The sequence below is a fragment of the Macaca fascicularis genome, chromosome 13 (assembly GCF_037993035.2).
Source record: "Macaca fascicularis isolate 582-1 chromosome 13, T2T-MFA8v1.1".
Taxonomy (NCBI): domain Eukaryota; kingdom Metazoa; phylum Chordata; class Mammalia; order Primates; family Cercopithecidae; genus Macaca; species Macaca fascicularis.
The window spans coordinates 94049674-94067820 of record NC_088387.1 but is presented as its reverse complement, the minus strand read 5'-3'; the positions used below and the strand labels follow the sequence as shown (position 1 = coordinate 94067820).

Below are 18147 nucleotides of genomic sequence, written 5' to 3'. Positions count from 1 at the left end.
TATTGTTATTTATTGCATGATTTAAACTTTGAATTTTTGCATAGGAGTTGTGGGAGGTTTTCTAAATTGAAAAGAGATTTTAAGTTGGCAGAGTAGGAAATTTTTGTTCATTCTCATTAATGCCTTTGCCCTTTCTTTCTCTGAAGTTATCGCCAGTGGTTTAAGCTGTCTGGCTGCCTTGATTCTGCTTTAGTGCATGTCTGGAAATTTTACTGGTATGAAAAGCATTTTTTGGAACTTTAACATCATCAACAAGTTCTCTTTTCACTTAAATAGCTAAAGGATAAAACATTTTATCTCAAATTCCTGCATTCTGAGGAAATTCACTGATTTCAATTTCAGGAGTTTCTGTTTGTTTCTAAAGAACTAGTGTAATATGTCATTATTCATTCATTCAACCAACATTTATTTGGGTGCCTATCACACGTCAGACAGTCTACTGACACTTTTTAAGTCAGGTGGGAGGTTATGGAATAAGATTGAAGATGTCCGACACTCAAGAAGAGTAGAGTCTACTGGCAGAGTCAGGCACAGAAGTAACTAACTTGGACAGTGTGATGAATTCTGTAATAGAGGTGTGCACATAGAACCATAGGAGCCCAGTGGAAAGAGCCGTGAGCTCTGTCTGCTGTGGAGTCCAAGAAGGACTCGAAGAAAGGGTGACATCTGAATAAGACATCGAAGGAAGAATAGAAGTTTTCCAGGAGGTAACGGAGAGGATGGGCATTCCAGACAGAAGGGACATGTGAACTAGGCATGAATGCAGGAGTGTGCCTGGCATTTTTAGGGCACTGTGAGTAGACCAATATGGATGTTTTAAAAATTGCCAGAATTGGCTGGATGCAGTGGCTCACACCTGCAATCCCAGCATTTTGGGAGGCCCAGGCAGGTGGATCAACTCCAGGAGGTCAGGAGTTGGATACCAGCCTGGCCAACATGGCAAAACCCCATCTCTACTAAAAATACAAAAATTAGCTGGGCTTGGTGGCACACACCTGTAATCTCAGCGACTCAGGAGGCTAAGGCAGAATTGCTTGAATCCAGGAGGCAGAGGTTGCAGTGAAACGAGACTGCACCACTATACTCCAGCCTGAGCGACACAGTGAAACTCCATCCCCATCGAAAAAAAAAATTGCCAGAATTTGGTTAGGTAAAAGGTAATAATCTGGGAGGGTTTCACGTCCTGAAAGAAACCCAGAAAATGATTGAGTTTTTGTTTGTTTGTTTTAAGAGAAAGAGTCTAATTCTGTCACCCAGGCTAGAGTGCAATGGGCCAATCATAGCTTACTGTAACCACAAACTCCTGGGCTCAAGTGATCCTCCTGTGTGAGCCTTCCAAGTAGCCGGGACTACAGGCATGCACCACCATGTCCAGCTAAGTATTTTTATTTTTGTAGAGATGGGGTCTCAATAAGTTGCTCAGGCTAGTCTTGAACTGGCCTCAGGGGATCCTCCCACCTCAGCCTCCCAAAAACCTGGGATTCCAGGATGAGCCACTGTGCCTGGCCATGATTGGTTTTCGTATGTTCTTTTTAGCTGGGCCCGTGCACGGAGCTTAGCGTATGGTTATGTGATAGCTAATCCCCCTTGGGCCCCTCAGACACCTATCCAAGTATATATTAATTTATCTTATACATTGTGTTGAGAACATTTTCTTTTGTTCAGTCAGCCACAGCGTTAGGTTACAGAGGCAGTAATTTAAGGGAGCCCCCAGAAGTGCACGTATGCACAATCACTACCCACACATTAATATACTTGTGCAATGCACACGATCACACAAATATGCCTTTTTTTGTATTATCTTTCATTATTCCTAATAAGAAGTTGAACCCATGGGCGGTGCTTCCTAAATATTTGAATTTTTTGTTTGTTTGTTTGTTTGTTTGTTTAGCACTAGCATCTAGCATGTGCAAATACTGCATACACATGGATCCAGAAAACTAAATTAAATGAACGTAGAAAGGAACATATAAATTGTTGGGGGTTTTTTTGTTTTGTTTTGTTTTGTTTTAAATAAAGAGTAGGTAGGTGGAATGAAATAGTAATGAAATAGTGAGTGTGGGCAAATGGGCAAAGGATGCAGTCTGGTAGGTGTTAGAGACGATGGATGCATGGGAGAGTTTGGAAAGTACAGAAATTTGTAGTCTGTGTAAGAGTTGTCAGAAAGTACATGGAAGATTTCTACTGTCTATGCTTTTAAAAAATATTTAGCATCATTTAGTCAAATTTCTGGAGACTACTGCAGAGTTAAATCGTGAGGCGAGGTTCTCTGTGAATTTATTAATGATTAATCATGATGGTCCCAAGTTTCCCAATTGTGCAGAGCCAGCTTTCCAACAGATTCCCTTAACAGGAAAGATGCATAACTGGGAAATTGCATAAACCAGCCAGACGTCTTCAGGGAATTATGGGTAGGCAGTTTTCTTTTTAAGTGGCTTATAAAGCATTTGAAGAATGCCATTGTGGAGCAGAGAGCACATGCCCAACCATTGCCTTTTTTTGGGAAGTTGGCACATTCTCGTTTTGAGTTGCCTGTACCCCCGCGCTTCACTGTGGCTCCTAGGGTTCCTGGGGGGCTCCAGGAGTCTAGGTGCTTGGGTCAACCAGTGACTCACTCAGAGCTTGAGCCAGTTTCCAGTCAGATGACTGCGGGGAATGGGAATGGGGATGGGAGCAAAAGTTGGGTTGGGAGTAGGTAGAAAGTAGAAATTAGAGATAGGCCTTCAAGGAAATTCCAGTTTGCTTTCCCCGTTTTCAGAGTCTCTGGTTTGGCTCAAACTCCCAAAGTGTCTCAAAGAGCCTTCTTGCTTTTATTCTGGAGCTACTTAGAACCCAAACTCTAACACTTTTCAAGCAAGGTTTAGCCAGAGCTGCCTAGCAGACCTGTCCAGCATCTTACCCTGAAACCCCTTGGGCAATGCTGAGGCCCTGCATTCCTAATACAAAAGGGAGCACAAATGGGTGGGTGTGTCCTTTTTGGCACTTGTTCCCCTCCACTTTGCTCTTTTGCGGTCAAAAAGTCTTGCACAGCAGTTACTTAATGCCAAGCTGGCCCAGCTGCAGCTAATTTAATCACTCATATGTTGAGTGAGGTACTATTTTCATTTTGCAGCTGGGGTAAACTGAGGGCTGAGATCTTTATTTTATTTAGCAACAGAAATGGACTCTGATAGATATAGGATGAAACATTTGGACATCCTTTTGTTTGTTTTCCATTTGAAACATAATTCACTATATTATACACTGCTTCCTGTGCCCTAAATTAGTATAAATTTAAATTTTAGCTACTGCAACCTTCTCTTCAAACCAACTACTGATTCCTAGAATAAATACTAGTGATTTCAAATGAAACCTTTTAAATGTATGGGCAAGCAGCAAGGAGTTGTAATTGTTTAAACAAAAATTATTTAGAAACTTGAAATACCGTATTTTGTCTTTTTTAAAATACCAGTGGGTATTTAGGCCCACGTAAAGAGAGTACATCTCTGGGCCCTGAGGCGCACGCCTCACACCTGGACGGTAAAGACAAAGAGCACCTGAAACGTACACAGCTTTCTGCAGGATGCTTTTGAGAAACCAGAACTTAAGTAACGGTTAAAGTAAAGACTCCAAAGTCAGACAGACCTGGATTTGAATCCAGCCTCCAATACTGAGTAGCTGGGTATTCTCTTAGCCTCCTTTTTGTCACCTTTTACCCAGGCATGAGGATAGCGTCTACTTCACAGTTGTGAGGATGAATTCAGTTAAAACATGTGTAATGAGACTAGTGTCTGGCATGCACTACTCTATGGAGTCAGCGCCCAGTGAACGATAGCTCTTCCTAGCTCGGCCAGCCCTGCACAGGGCTTCTTCCTAAGTGCTGTTATGCACATTACCTTATTTCATTTCCCTAACAACCAGCCAGGTAATCCTCTTCCTCGCACAGCTAGAGCAGTGTTAGTTGAACATTTGAATTTTTAAGCATCTTGACTGAATATGACACTGCATTGGTGACATTTTGATAGCTGTCACTGCATGGTTTAGTTCCAGCATCTTTCAGCACATTCAGAAGCATCAACCTTTACATGTTGGGGCTTCTCCAACAGCAATTATAGCCACAAGTGGAGAAAAGCTATACATGTTCTCATAAAATATCATCGAGATTTGTGTCATAGGCCTCTAGTGACAAAGACATGTTTAACTGCTAGATGTCAGCTTTTTTTCCCCTTTCAGATAAAATTAAACTGTGGAGTTACCATTTAATCCACAAGTGTAAGAATAAATTGGTTTTTTAGTCCCAATTCTGTAGAAAATCAAAACTGGTACCAAATATTTTTATTTATAAACATTTTTATTGTGGGTGTAGACATATCTGTGTGTAGACAGATAGAAGGAGGTGCCCCCTGAAAAAAGATGGTGGTGTCATCTTTTGTGGCCAACCTGGTGAAATCCTGACTCCTCCCAGATGCCTCCCAGCCGGCAGCCACCCTGCTTCCCCCGTGACCTTCTTCTGAGTGTGAAGCTCTGGGTGCCAGTGCTTCTTCCAGCCAAGTCAGCAGGTGGGCCAGGATCAGCTTGAGAATTAGTTTTGTTAACAGCCCCAACTGGCCACTCTCAGAATAATTCTGTTAAATGTGACCTCTTGTATTATGTGGAGTAAGTCAGTAGCTGGCTATCAGGGAGACTTTAGAGACCCAGAGAGCTTCATGCCTAAGGGGAGAAAAAGAACATTTTTCTCATCTTGAGGCAGGTCACAGAAAATGCACACATGGTGCTGGGGACAAAGGTCTAGGAGAGAAGCAAAAGTCAGTCACCCCCGCCAGATATTTAATAGAATGTCAGAGTTAGACATGAATGCCATAAGAATAACGGAAAACTGAGAGCAGTGGGTCTTAGGAAGAGAAAAGGGAGTAAATCGGATGATAAAGCAAGAGAAGTTGTGAACCCAGCCAGAGAGAAAGATAAGGACGAGGCAGTCTGTCCCCATCTTAACACAGTGCACTCCTAAGGGTGAGACTTGTGTAAGATCGGCTAGGCTGACGGAGCTGGGTCAGAGGCCTCAGAATTGGACTCTCATGGCCCAAGGCTCTAAGGTAACGTGATCTAGCATCATGGAGATGAGAACTGAGGCCATCCACCCCTTGTGGGTGTTTCCCTCAGGGCACTGCCCATTGCAGATTGCTAGATCATTTCCATCTGCCTTCATCTCTAGGCCCACTGCTATGCACCTCTACTCAGTTGGGGAGATAGAAACTATCAGGTGGTACTGAAAACTGAAGATGAATTTTCTCATGGAGTTCTCTTAGAAACTCCTAGACTCAGTGACTGATTGCAAAAGGCACATCTGGCACAAGAAAACAGACTCCTTCAAGTTGTTGCACTTAATATCTTGATACCAAGGATCATAGGGATGGAAAGACAGTGCTAATCCCCATAAACGTGTGGTGTCTGGTCACTTGCGTGCATTCCGTGCAGTCAGTAAAATACAGTGTCGATGGAACCCAGTGCAGGTGGAGCAGGGCAGTTCCACATGTGCGATTGGTATTTGCTCTTCTTCCCTTCAGTGTGTTTTTTGTTGTGTCAAACACAACCGAGTGAGAGTTGCCCTTGCACCCCTACATGGAGTTAGAGGAGTGCATCCTGGCCTGGAATAGGTCTTTTTCTGGGCCACTCTGTGGGCTGTCTGAGCAGTGGAAGCATAAATATAAACCTCGGGCACATAAGGACACACACAGGCCGCAGAGCCTGTCAGGGGCTCTGTCATGTTCCGAGTGAACAGATGTTTATCCCACAACATTTTTTTTTCCCTTCTTGGAGTTTGTCCAATGCATTAAAAAAAAAAAAAAAAAACTAAACTGTTTACACTAATTATTCCCTTTTGCTGCCTTTGCTTGTTTTGTTTTGCTCTTTTCTTTTTCCCATACATTAAGAGCTATTCGTGTGAGGAAATTCTGCCCAGCTGCTTTCTGGAACAGATACTTCCATAGCTTAAACCAGGAACCCTTTGTTCTTGGATCTGAGTGGAGCTCAGATTGCCTTGTCACATGTATCTTGGCGCTTCTTCCCTGAAGTTTATAGGCTTTTTAAAATCCATTTCCTTTTTACCCCAGAGATAATCAGCTTCCATAACTTTTCTTAAAGTAAATAACTCCAGATCCCTTCATGGTTTCAGATTTTCCTGTATGCTTCAGTCAGGATTTTATTCAGCAATCATTTATTAAGTACATTCTTAAGTTTGGTGAGTACCATACCTCTGTACTAGGTATCAAAAGAGAAATTAAACCGTTTCCTCTTTTATTGGTTTGTTCATGTTTTCACTTATTTTTTCATTTCCTTCATTCAAGAAATATTTGTTTAGCTCCTACTGTGTCCCAGGTACGGCTCTGGGTGCAGAGGAATCAGTGATAAGCAAAACCAGACATTGTCTTTGCCTTCAAGGAATTGCCAGTGTACTGTGGGAGAAAGACGTAAAGAATTAATTGCAATTCAGGGTGATACATACTATAATAGTAGGGTGTTCAAGTTTCTTTGAGGAATGGGAAGGGTGTAATTGGCTCTGCCTCAGGCATCAAAAATAACTTTACAGATTACTGGACATGTGAGAGTATTCTACACAGAGAGAACAGCATATACAAAGGTGAGGTATAAAGTATGGTTGTAAAATGATCATTGGTTCGAGGAACTTGATATCTGAATGCAAAAACAGCAGATGCAAGAGGTGAAGCTGGAAAAGTAAGTTGAGTAGGCAAGTTGTTAAGGTCATTTTGCATGCCAGGTTTAAAAATCTGGAGTATGTCTTAGAGAAAATGGTGGGGGAAGGGGCACTTTTTGTTTTTTTGTTTTTGTTTGTTTGTTTGTTTGTTTTGAGACAGAGCCTTGCTCTGTCACCCAGGCTGGAGCGCAGTGGTACGATATTGTCTCACTGCAACCTCCACCTCCTGGGTTCAAGGGATTCTCCTGCCTCAGCCTCCTGAGTAGCTGGGATTACAGGCGTGTGCCACCACACCCAGCTAATGTTTGTATTTTTAGTGGAGATGGGGTTTTGCCGTGTTGGCCAGACTGGTCTTGAACTCCTGGCCTCAAAGTGATCCACCCACCTCAGCCTCCCATAATGCTGTGATTACAGGCATGAGCCACTGCGCCCGGCCACACTGAAGGCTTTTAAGCAGAGAAAATGCTTTGGAAGTAAAGTTTGCTCAAAATTCATATGTTGAAGCCTTAACCCCCTAGTACCTCAGAATATAACTATATTTGGAGATAAAGCCTTTAAGATGTAATTAGATTAGAATGAGGTCATCAGAATGGGCCCTAACCCAATATGACCAATGTCCTTATAATAAGAGGAAATTAGGACACAGATACACACAGGGGGAAGACACAGGGAGAAAACAACCACCTACAAACCAAGCAGATCTCAAGAGAATCCAGCCCTGCTAACTCCTTATACTTCCAGCCTCTACAGTTTCGAGAAAAATCAATTTCTGTGGTTGAAGCCATCCAGTCTGTAGTACTTCGTTACGGCAGCCCTAGGAGGTGAGTACACTGAGGTTTAAGTTTTGTAAAGATAACTAGAGTCCATGGAGGGTGCTGGCTTGGAGAGAAGAGTAACTTGAAGTAGGAGGAGCTGCGGTAGGAGAATAGGAGCTGCAGAGGTCTAGGTCATGATAATAAGGTTGAATGACCAAAAACTACTCTAGCGAGTTATCCTATTAACCAAAACAGTGAATACCACGGGAAGGACACATTTTGGGGGAGTAGGGGGAGGGGTGGATGCCAAACTAGTAAATCTGGATTTGGACCGCTTCACTTTGGTATGTGCCCTGGATGGCTGCATCAAAATGAATTTTCTTACCTTCTGGCCTTTGATTGGGTTCAGCAGCTAGAGATTGGAGAGTGGAAGGAGAGTGAGGAGGGATATTTCTCCTATCCCTGGCTTCTTCCCTTCTTTGCACTGGTGTGGCTGTGTTTGCAGTCTTCTACCTATGGCCACAACTCCATTGGGAGCCCCGCTCCTGACACTACAGTTATCTTTGGTTTGGTCCCAGTGATAAGGAACGCCTTTCCTTTGTTGCCGGCCCTAGGGTGCTTCTCTATGTCTTTTTGATTTCCCTAAACCCTGTTTACAACCTCATAACGAATGCCTTCATCAGACTTGCTTCTATCTCCCTTTTCAGTGTGCCATCTGTTTCTTGCCAGGACCCTGATGAGTTTTAAATGCCTACTGGACATCCAGGGGGAGATATCCAAGAAACAGTTAGAAATTTAGGATTAGGGGCTTGGAAAGAGGTTGAGACTGGATATAGCTTTAGTATTAACATGTTGGTGGGTGTGGAAACCATGAGTTGCCGATACTATAGTGTGAAAAGAGGTTCTTGGTTGGAATGCTGGAGAAGATAAACTTTTCAGGAATTGACAGTTCTCTGCAGCTAATAGAATCTTACTTATGCACATGTTCTTCATTCTGATTGTGTGACTGATTCCATACGAATCATTTGGACTGAATGATTGCACTGTCACTAGTTATATAGATAGGTACTGAAGTTTGCCTTTGTCTTCAAGAAGGGACTTGGTAACCAATGAGTAGTGAAGCAATTTCAGAGAAAATTTGTAAGTAGCATAATCAAGGAAAACATTTTTAAGCATCCATAAGGATTTCATAAATGTATTTATTTCTAAATCTGCATTTAATAACAGGTTATTTTTAAATAATGCAGTTTACGCTGGGAGCAGTGGCTCACGCCTGTAATCCCAGCACTTTGGGAGGCCAAGGCAGGAGGATCACCTGAGGTCAGGAGTTCCAGACCAGCCTGGCCAACATGGTGAAACCCCGTCTCTACTAAAATTACAAAAATTAGCCAGGCATTGTGGCGGGTGCCTGTAATTCCAGCTACTAGGGAGTCTGAGGCAGGAGAATCGCTTGAACCCAGAACCCAAGTTGCAGTGAGCCGAGATCATGCCACTGCACTCCAGCCTGGGCGACAGAGCGAGACTCCGTCTCAATAAAAAATAAAAATAAATAAATAACGCAGTTTGCTAAGTCTGTTTGATAGGCAACACTTTGATGGCTAAGATTTGGTTACTCTATATATTCTAAAATAGTTAACCTATATTACCTATAAAATTGAGAGAATCATGATGTTCAGATGCTAAGTGTTTTTCCTGCACTGTCTCATTTAATCTGTATTTCTACTCCTATAAGGTGAATACCATTAATATCTTCCTCATTACTGATGAAGGAACAGAGGCTTAGAGAAGTTAATAATTTTCTCAAGACCACACAGCTAGTAAATGTCAGAGCCAAGTTCTATTTATCTGAATAAGAGAGTTTTTGCTAATACCTGAAAAGACTTTCTTGGATCTCACCCAAGGGCTTTTTTGTTACAGAGGAACTGAAGGAGCCCAGTGGAAAGCACTTCCAACTAAAAGGTGTTCCCATGGTCTAGACTTAGAAGCTGCCTTTAACAAGGGTCCACCAGCACACAGTGGAACCATTTTATTATAAAGGGCCAGAATTGCCTGTGTCGAATGCATAAAATATATTCTTTTTATTCTTTGGCTAGTATAAAAGTTATATCCGTTGTCCAAACTGAATAATTCAGCCAGGATCTGATTTTCTTGGAAGGCTGTCTCTCATAGGCTCACGTACTGTAATCAGAGAACATTTGGCACTTTCGAAAGCCGTAGCCTACTTCTTCTGGAGGTCTGTGTGTGGCATGGTGTGACATCATAGGAGCTTGCCCGGTCTGCTTTGTATGGGCTGTGATCACTCCTAGTGGCTATGAATTTTTTCCTTTCATTTATGCTAAATTCTCCTCCCTTTTGAGGTTTGAAAGGCGAGGGGCATATAAAAAGGAAGTGGTTATGGCCCAAGGTCCTTTATTACCTTTTTTGTCCAATGCGTTGTTGACAGCAGTTTGCTTATCATTCTTAGAGGGCCAAAAGCTTCATTCTGATCAGGTTGCTAATCGCTGAAACGTCTATTTTAAATGGATTTGAAGGCCCTGCCTAAAAGTTGAAAGATTTCAAGTCAGACTTGAAAACATCAGGAAGATTAATTAGTGTTTTCACAGTTTTTTTCCCTTCATGTTCCATCTAGGCACAGATCCAGTAACTTCCCCAAGGTGCAGATAGTTAGTCTCACCCCTGCTCCTCAATTAATTAATTCAACCCAACTTCCAGAAAGATAGCAACACTGTAGGTAAGGGCTGAGTCCTGCTACTTATTCCCTCATTGGCCACCTGTGCCCTCTTCTCCTGTGAGCAGCTTCTGAGCAAGCTGAGGGAAGACTTAGCTTAGCTCCAATATGTCTGATCCCACTACTCGTGTTAAAGACTTGGTTAACTGTATTCTATTATGGGCTTATTTAAAACTTTATCTCCTTCAAACTCCAGTAAGGATTGTGGGTCAGTTTGTAAAAGAGCTCTTCTGAACCACACCATGGAGATTTATTTCAAGCTGTGGTAACATAGTAAAGCCTGAAATGTACTACTTTAATTATTGTAAATGTCTTTGGTTAAGAGGAAAACAATCACTTTTATTTTTAAAGACATTTTTGTTTTACTCTAAGTAGTGCCAATATTGGTGGCAATGTTTAGCCATTCTGGAAGATAATTTAACAATATGTGTTAAAAACCTTTAATACTTACATCCCTGTTGCTCTAGGATTTCAGTATATTATTGTAGTTCTAATCTGAGTGGAGTGTTTTTACCTGACAAGCATTTATTCCCCTATTTTTATGTTCTTTGTGACCTCTTAAAAGAGGCAATATAAATATCCAGGCCGGGGGTGGGGGGTGGCTCACACCTGTAATCCTAGTACTTTGGGCAGCTGAGGTGGGAGGATCACTTGAGCCCAGGAGTTGAGACCAGCCTGGGCAACATAACAAGGCTTATCTGTACTAAAACAAACAAACAAAAACAATAGCTAGGCATAGTGGGGTGTGCCTGTAGTCCCTGGGAGGCTGAGGTGGGAGGATCACTTGAGTCCAAGAGGTCAAGTCTGCTGTGAGCTGTGATCATACCAATATACTCCAGCTTGGGTGACCAATGTACTCCAGCTTGGGTGACAAAGCAAGACTCTGTCTCAAAAAAAAAAAAAAAAAAAAAAGTTCAGTAATAAGGGATTAGATAAGTATATTACAGTATAGCAGCATAACAGAATCCTGTTAGTCACTGGAAAAAAACAAAACAAAACAAAAACCATAGCCTGGGATCATATTTATAATACAGGGCATTCCAGAAGTCCCAGTACAGTTTTAAGCTTTAATCACTTCAGAAATATAAATGCTTTAAACTTTCAAAAAACATTTATTTGAAAGTTTATTTAAACTTTTCAGTTCGTGAATTTTGGACAATAAATTTCAGTTCGTGAATTTTGGACAATAAATTTTTAATTTTTTTGTTTCAGTTAACGTGTCAGATTAAAAGAAAAAACTAAAATTAAAATTTGAAATTTTTAAAATAATGTGTTTTATAATCTTAATCACAAACTTTATAAAACAAAAGATAAGTGAGGGTGATAATTTATTAAAACAGACTTTAAAAACAATATGTACAGCTTGATTCTGATTATATAAATAATATATACATGCATGTGCTGGAAATTAAAAAGGAAATCTGTATAGCAAAATTAATAGTGGTTTTCTCTGGAGTGGTATGATTATGTATTGTTTTAATTTTTCTCTTTGCTTTCTCTATTTTTCAAGTTTTCTGTAATGAATGTCTACTAATTTCTATTTAGAAAAATGTCATTTAAATGCTTTAAAAAATAGAGCCAATATTTAGACTTACTCTGAGTCAAAGTATCACAATTAGTGTATATAAAAAGCTAGGAATATTAACTTCATCTACCAATTGCCATTAAATTAATTAATTTAGCTATTAATACTGAAAATAAAGAACAATTAAATGTAAGAAATATTTCCTCCTAAAATAGCTAAAAGCTATGCTCCATATCTTTATGTTTGATTGATAGTATCACATTTTTAAGAAGTTATTTTTAGATGTTTATGAACTATAAGAGAATCATATAAAAGGAATAGCTAGCTGTAAAGGGAGATTAGAGGGCTTTTTGTTGTTATTATTTTGTATTTTGTCATTCTAAGAGATTAAACAAAGATTCATGAGTAGAAGCTAGAGTGGAAAAGAATTTAACTTTGCAAGAAATTCATTTCTCCCTTACATCTTATAACATTTTTTAAAGTAGAGAAAAATCAAATAGGATAAAAGGACTACAGATTTTTAAAAAATATGTTTAAGTAAAGAGCATGGTATAAAAGGATATATGATTCAGAGTATATTTCCTCCAATTCCAGTCCCCTTGTCTTCCAGCTCCCCTTCCCAGAGGCAGTCAGTTATGTATGCATGTCCTTCCATGAATATACAAAGGTATGTGAACATATCCTTTCTGTCATGTGGATGGTAGCATGCTGTACATACTATGTTGCAGTCTGCCTTTTAAAATATATATATATATATGTATCTTGGAGATTGTACCATATCAATGCATATGGATTCACTAGTTCATTATAACAGTTGTTTAATCATCCTTACTGATGAACCTATGAGTTTACTTTCTGTCTTACTACAACTAATGATAAATATCTTTGTACATACATTGAGGACTACTGTTCTAACAGTTGCCTCTGTCAAATGATGAAAGATGATGATGGGATTCTCACATCCCGATAATACTTGATAGCTTTCAAAGCACTTCCCATATGTTTTTTGTTTTGGAATGATCTACCTTCAGGAATGGTTAGTGACCCACTACTGGAGGTGGTCAACCATTGTGTGCATTTACAAGGTTGCTATGGAGAGAGGATCAGTCCCTGAATGGTGCCTTCTGGCTAGGCAGTGGAGGGGAGGTGCTGTCCTTTCTTACTTTCCTATCTAGTAGATCTTCCCATAATAAAGGCTTTTTTTTTTTTTTTTTTTTTTTTTTTTTTGGAGACGGAGTCTGGCACTGTCGCCCAGGCTGGAGTGCAGTGGCCAGATCTCAGCTCACTGCAAGCTCCGCCTCCCGGGTTTACACCATTCTCCTGCCTCAGCCCCTCGAGTAGTTGGGACTACAGGCGCCCGCCACCTCGCCCGGCTAGTTTTTTGTATTTTTTTAGTAGAGATGGGGTTTCACCGTGTTAGCCAGGATGGTCTTGATCTCCTGACCTCGTGATCCGCCCGTCTTGGCCTCCCAAAGTGCTGGGATTACAGGCTTGAGCCACCGCGCCCCGCCAATAAAGGTATTTTTTAAGCAGCCTGTTTTCTTACTATCTTGAAGACATGGGAAAGGAGGGAAATCCATTGTGTTCTGATTGTTTTCCATGTTTAGTGCTTTATGCCTGTTTTTAATTGGACTTTCGTGGTTGAGATTTTCATTTACACCTTGCATGAAGTACCTTCCAACTCTATATTAATTAATAAATTATGTCATGCATATGTGGGCTGGCTCTCCTAGGTATGTGTAGCACCTAGAACATTTTTAGTGATTGTTAAGAGGCATGTCAGTGAAGTTTATAGATTAAAACCTTTTGTTCTTCAGATTTTAAAATTAATTTCATTTTCTTCCCCTCAGCTTAGAAACAATGGCTACTCAATTTCTTTGTATGTATAATTTTAGAACAAAGGACTTTCTTAATATGTTATATGCTATTCAGAGTTTAGTTCAGGGATGTGATTGAAAGGGAATGGAAGCCAGAGGAACTCAGGAAATGGAACCCTGCTAAACATTACCTGTGCCTTCTGTGTTTTGTTTTGTTTGAAGTGTGTGTGTGTGTGTGTGTGTGTATGTATAATCCAGCATACTATCCTTAATAGAATTGATCATTCCTTTCTGGATCTGTAGCATCATCAGATGTGTGCATTCATTTAGGACTTTGAAGAACATCATCTGCAATAATATACATAGTTTTGTCCTCCCTATGTTTAATTGTTCCATATTCACTGTGTTAATTTTTCTCATCAAAACAACAAAGACAGGTTCTTAGGAGCGTTTGGAGGATCTCCTCTGAAGGGTTACAGAGCAAGAAAGATGTATGTGTGTTTCATGGCCCTCTACCCACCTCATGTGGCCCTAGTACATCCCATCCTGCATGTATCTACTTTCCTGTCCTGTGTCTGTGGCTTCTTCAGACAGGAGGCACACTACACAGTGACTGGGTCGGAAGTCCAGGGCTGCAGGACTCTGCCCAGGCATGTCTGTTTTCCCCAAAGTATCCTAGAGCTGCACTTTCTATCAACTTATGTTTCCCTGTGAAGAAAACCTTGTCTCAGCGAGGTGTGGCTGTTCTCAGAGTACTGTGTGTATATGCACGTGGGTGGGTGTGGGTGTGCATATATGTGTAATGCGGATGAACGAGTGTTCCTGTACCCTCTTGTTGAGTAGAAGAAAAAAATCAAGTTCAAAGTGTCAGAGAATTCCAAATATGCTTTCTGGGAGTTTACAGTGTAAAGCAGCTTTAAAAGTCTGTAACCTTGTGTGTTAGTCAGCTCAGGCTGCCATAACAAAATGCCATAGACTGAGTGGCTTAAACAATAGAAATGGATTTCTCACAGTTCTAGAGGCTGAGAAATCCAAAATCACTGTGCCAGCCTGGTTGGTTTCTGGTGCAGCCTCTCTTCCTGGCTTGCAGATGGCAGCCTTCTCGCCCTGTCCACTTATGGCAGAGAAAGTTTATGAACTGTCTGGTTTCAACACTAGTCTCATTGAACCAGGGACCTATCCTCATAACATTATCTAATGCTAATTACATCCCAGAGGTACCATCTCTAAATATTATCACATTGAGGATTAGGGTTTTAACATTTGAATTTGAAGGTGACACAAACATTCCTTTCATAATGCCTCCCTTGAGTTAGCCTTGTGGGGGTTGCCCTGCTACAGGTTAGCATTTACTTCTGATAAGACTCTAATTCACTTTTGGCAAAAACTGACTAACCACATATAAATAAGTGATTTTATTTACCTTTTCCCCCATTTAGTACATACAATTTACCATGTAGTCCAAGTTTTTAGGCCTCACAAGACTTCAGCTCAGGACCAGGTAGGCTGCCAGCTCCCCCATATCCAAACAGCACTGGGAGAGAGAAGGGAGGGAATTATTTAAATGAGAATCATGGGATGTCCTGCGGTTCAGAGCACTGGAAGGTGTACTAGCAGTCATTAAAAAGCAACTGCAGTGACCCAGCTTAGTGCCAGTAATCTGGCTCCTAGGCCGTTGAGTGCAGCAGGGAGCAAGACTTCAGGATCACACTGCGTGTGGCTTTAATGTGCACAGACTGACTTTATGCTGGGACCACAGCATCCCTGATCTTTCCTTGCTGTTTTTAGACTTTTAATTCAGCTTAGATCTAGATGTTGGATTGACGTGATATTGTCCTTTCTGTTTGATTTATCAATTCATCGTTTGATAGTATACTGTCAAGAAATCAGTGACAGCTCTGTATTGCCAGTGAAAAGTCCTGACAGCTTAAAGCATTCGATACTACAGGTTGGTACATGACCTTTGCGTTTTCAAACCTTGGATATAATCCATGAGGAAACAAAAAATAAAGACAAGATTGAGAAATAGGATTTATAAGAGTTGAGAGAATTAGCAGGATGAAGGGCAAGATAAAGATTAACCATACATTCCCTAAATATATACAGGTATTCAGGTGAAAAACAAAAAAAAAAAAGTTATTGAGGGATGAGATCCCTTGCTTTTGACTAGAATGGTACCTTCTAGCCAATTTGAGCTAGTTTATCTGTCTGTGAAGCACATTTCTCTGAATAGTTTTAATTTTCCTCTTAGGCTTCATAACAAAATCATAAATGTAGCTTTCTGTAGGACTGTGTTCTAAACCTTTGGGAAGGCCATTCGTTCACTAATTAAACAAAGGTGATACAGCAGTGAACAGAGCAGACAAAAATACCTGTCCTCGTGGAGATTCCATTCTTATGGAGGCGGGCAATATATATATGTATATATATGAAAGAAATATGGTGAAAAATAAAGCAAGGCTTCAAGAGGGCTGACTAGACGCATCCGGCACTTGCCTCCTCCACAAAGAGGAACCAAAATAGCAAGTAGATAATCACACTTTGAATAGAGAATCTAAGAGAGAACACTGGGATTCAACAGAAAAGTGGTAGGAAACACCCAAGGCAAGGAAGGAGAGGGAAGTACAGCCGGGATCAGCTAGAAGCCCTGAGAGGCTCCTCAGTGTGGGGAAAGGGGAAGAGATCCCCTGGGGTCCACATTTCCACCACAGACTCCTGCAATCCTAGCCATGGGAGAGCCTCTTGACCCTCGGGGGCTGTCAGACTAACATGGGGAGCTGCCTTGAGACCATGCTAGGGAGTTGCTCCAAGGAGGGAACTCACACTGGGTCCCACACGCATCCCCTGAGTCCTAAGCAACTGTAGCATGGTACGATTTTGAGAGCCCAGCCACCACCAGACGGCATCCTTTCGTAGGGCCTAACAGCACCTGCATCTCCACATCTCTCAAGCCCCACTGACATCCCTCTGCATCTACCTGGAGGGCTACTGTGGTGGATGCCCCAGCGCTACAGCACACAGTATCCTGTATCCCAGGAAACAGGCAGTGCAGTGTACCAGGGAGATCTGCCTCAGGACAAAGGAAGCCAAAATGCATGCTTCCCAGAGCCTAAAACCTGCCTGCCTAAAGCTATTGCCACTAACAGCAACCCCCATCCCAACTAGCAGCAGAGCTGTAGTGCAATTGCATGTGCCCTGAGGACTGGCTTTTCCCACTACTGCCGCGGCTGCTGCCACAGCTGCCACCATTAGGAACCGAAACTCATGCTCCCCAGAGCCTGAGAGCTACTTACCTGCGCCTGCTGCTACTGACAGCAACTCTGTCCACCGCCTGCAGGGCTGCAGAGCACTTGCACACACCCTGAGGACAGGCTTTCCCTGCTTATAATCACCACTGCCGTCATCACCCGAGCACTCCACATGGGGGCCTGAGGATCGCCCCACCTTGCGCACCATAGCCTGCACCCATGCCCACCACAGGAGGTCCTGAGTACAAGCCCAACCAGCCTGGCACTGCTACACCCTCCCAATACCTAAGCATGCCTTCCAGTGTCTTAGGGATTATCCCACCCTGTCCCCACTGACAGCATTTGTGCATCCCTGCCAGGGACCTGAAGATGGCCCACACAGCTTGCTGCCACCATCACAGCCAGCACCCACCTGCATGTGCTACCTAGAGGCCTGGGGTTGGACCACCCAGCTTGTTGTAGCCACTGCTAACACAAGTGTATGCCACTTGGGAGCCTCAGAGTTGTCCCACCACTGCTGTAGCCATCATCCATGCTATGCATGCTGCCTAAGAGTGTGAGATTTTGTCCACACTCCAGCCTACCACTGCCACTGCTGGCACCTGAGCAAGCCACCTGGAAACCCAAGAATTGGCCCACTTGGTCTCATTAACACCAGTGCTCTCATACACTGCCCACGGGCCCAAGGATAGGTACCCTTGGCCCACTGCTGCCGGAAGACTGGCTCATTTTGTGTTCCCATCCCCAACAAAACCTCATCACAGCCTCTACTAACAACTGCAGCCTAAGCCACTGAGAAGATCACAAATACCACTGACACTGTTTACGGCTGAAGAAATCATACAGACACTACACCACTGCATGCACCCAGAATCGAAGTTAAAGTTTTCTGACCGACTAACACCATACATACATCTTCAGGGAAAAGTCTTCCCTTACGAAAGTCAATCCAAAAAATTAGAAGTGAGTTTTGCACCAAATGTGCAGATATCAACGTAAAGACACATGAAATGTGAAAAAGCAAGGAAATATGACACCTCTAAGGGAGTACAATAATTCTCCAGCAACAGATATTAATGGAAAAGAAATTTATGAAATGCCAGCAAAATCTAAAAATAATGATACTAAAGAAGCTCACTGGCAAGGTGTGGTGACTCATGCCTGTAATCCTAGCACTTTGGGAGGCTGAAGTGAGTGGATCACTTGAGGTCAGGAGTTTGAAGCCAGCCTGGCCAACATGGCAAAACTTTATCTCTACTAAAAATACAAAAATTAGCTGAGCATGGTGGCGCACACCTGTAGTCCCAGCTACTTGGGAGACTGAGGCTTAAGAATCACTTGAACCCGGAAGGCCGAGGTTGCATTGAGCTGTGATGGCGCCAC

General features: G+C 42.0%; 1 protein-coding gene across 25 annotated transcripts in view; it reads left to right on the top strand.

Moving 5' to 3' along the window:
• The window catches only part of BABAM2 (BRISC and BRCA1 A complex member 2), a 493921-nt gene that overhangs the window by 315590 nt on the left and 160184 nt on the right, over positions 1-18147 (top strand). For 10 of the 25 annotated variants that reach the window (XR_012422529.1, XM_074012077.1, XM_074012085.1 and 7 more), the window contains one exon: positions 12310-12366. The exons of the other annotated variants lie outside the window; for them this stretch is intronic. Coding sequence is in view for 9 of the 10 variants with exons in the window: in XM_074012077.1 (XP_073868178.1) it covers positions 12310-12366 (57 nt within the window). In the remaining variant the exon portion in view is untranslated. The remainder of the gene's footprint in view (positions 1-12309; positions 12367-18147) is intronic. 25 annotated transcript variants of the gene reach the window in all.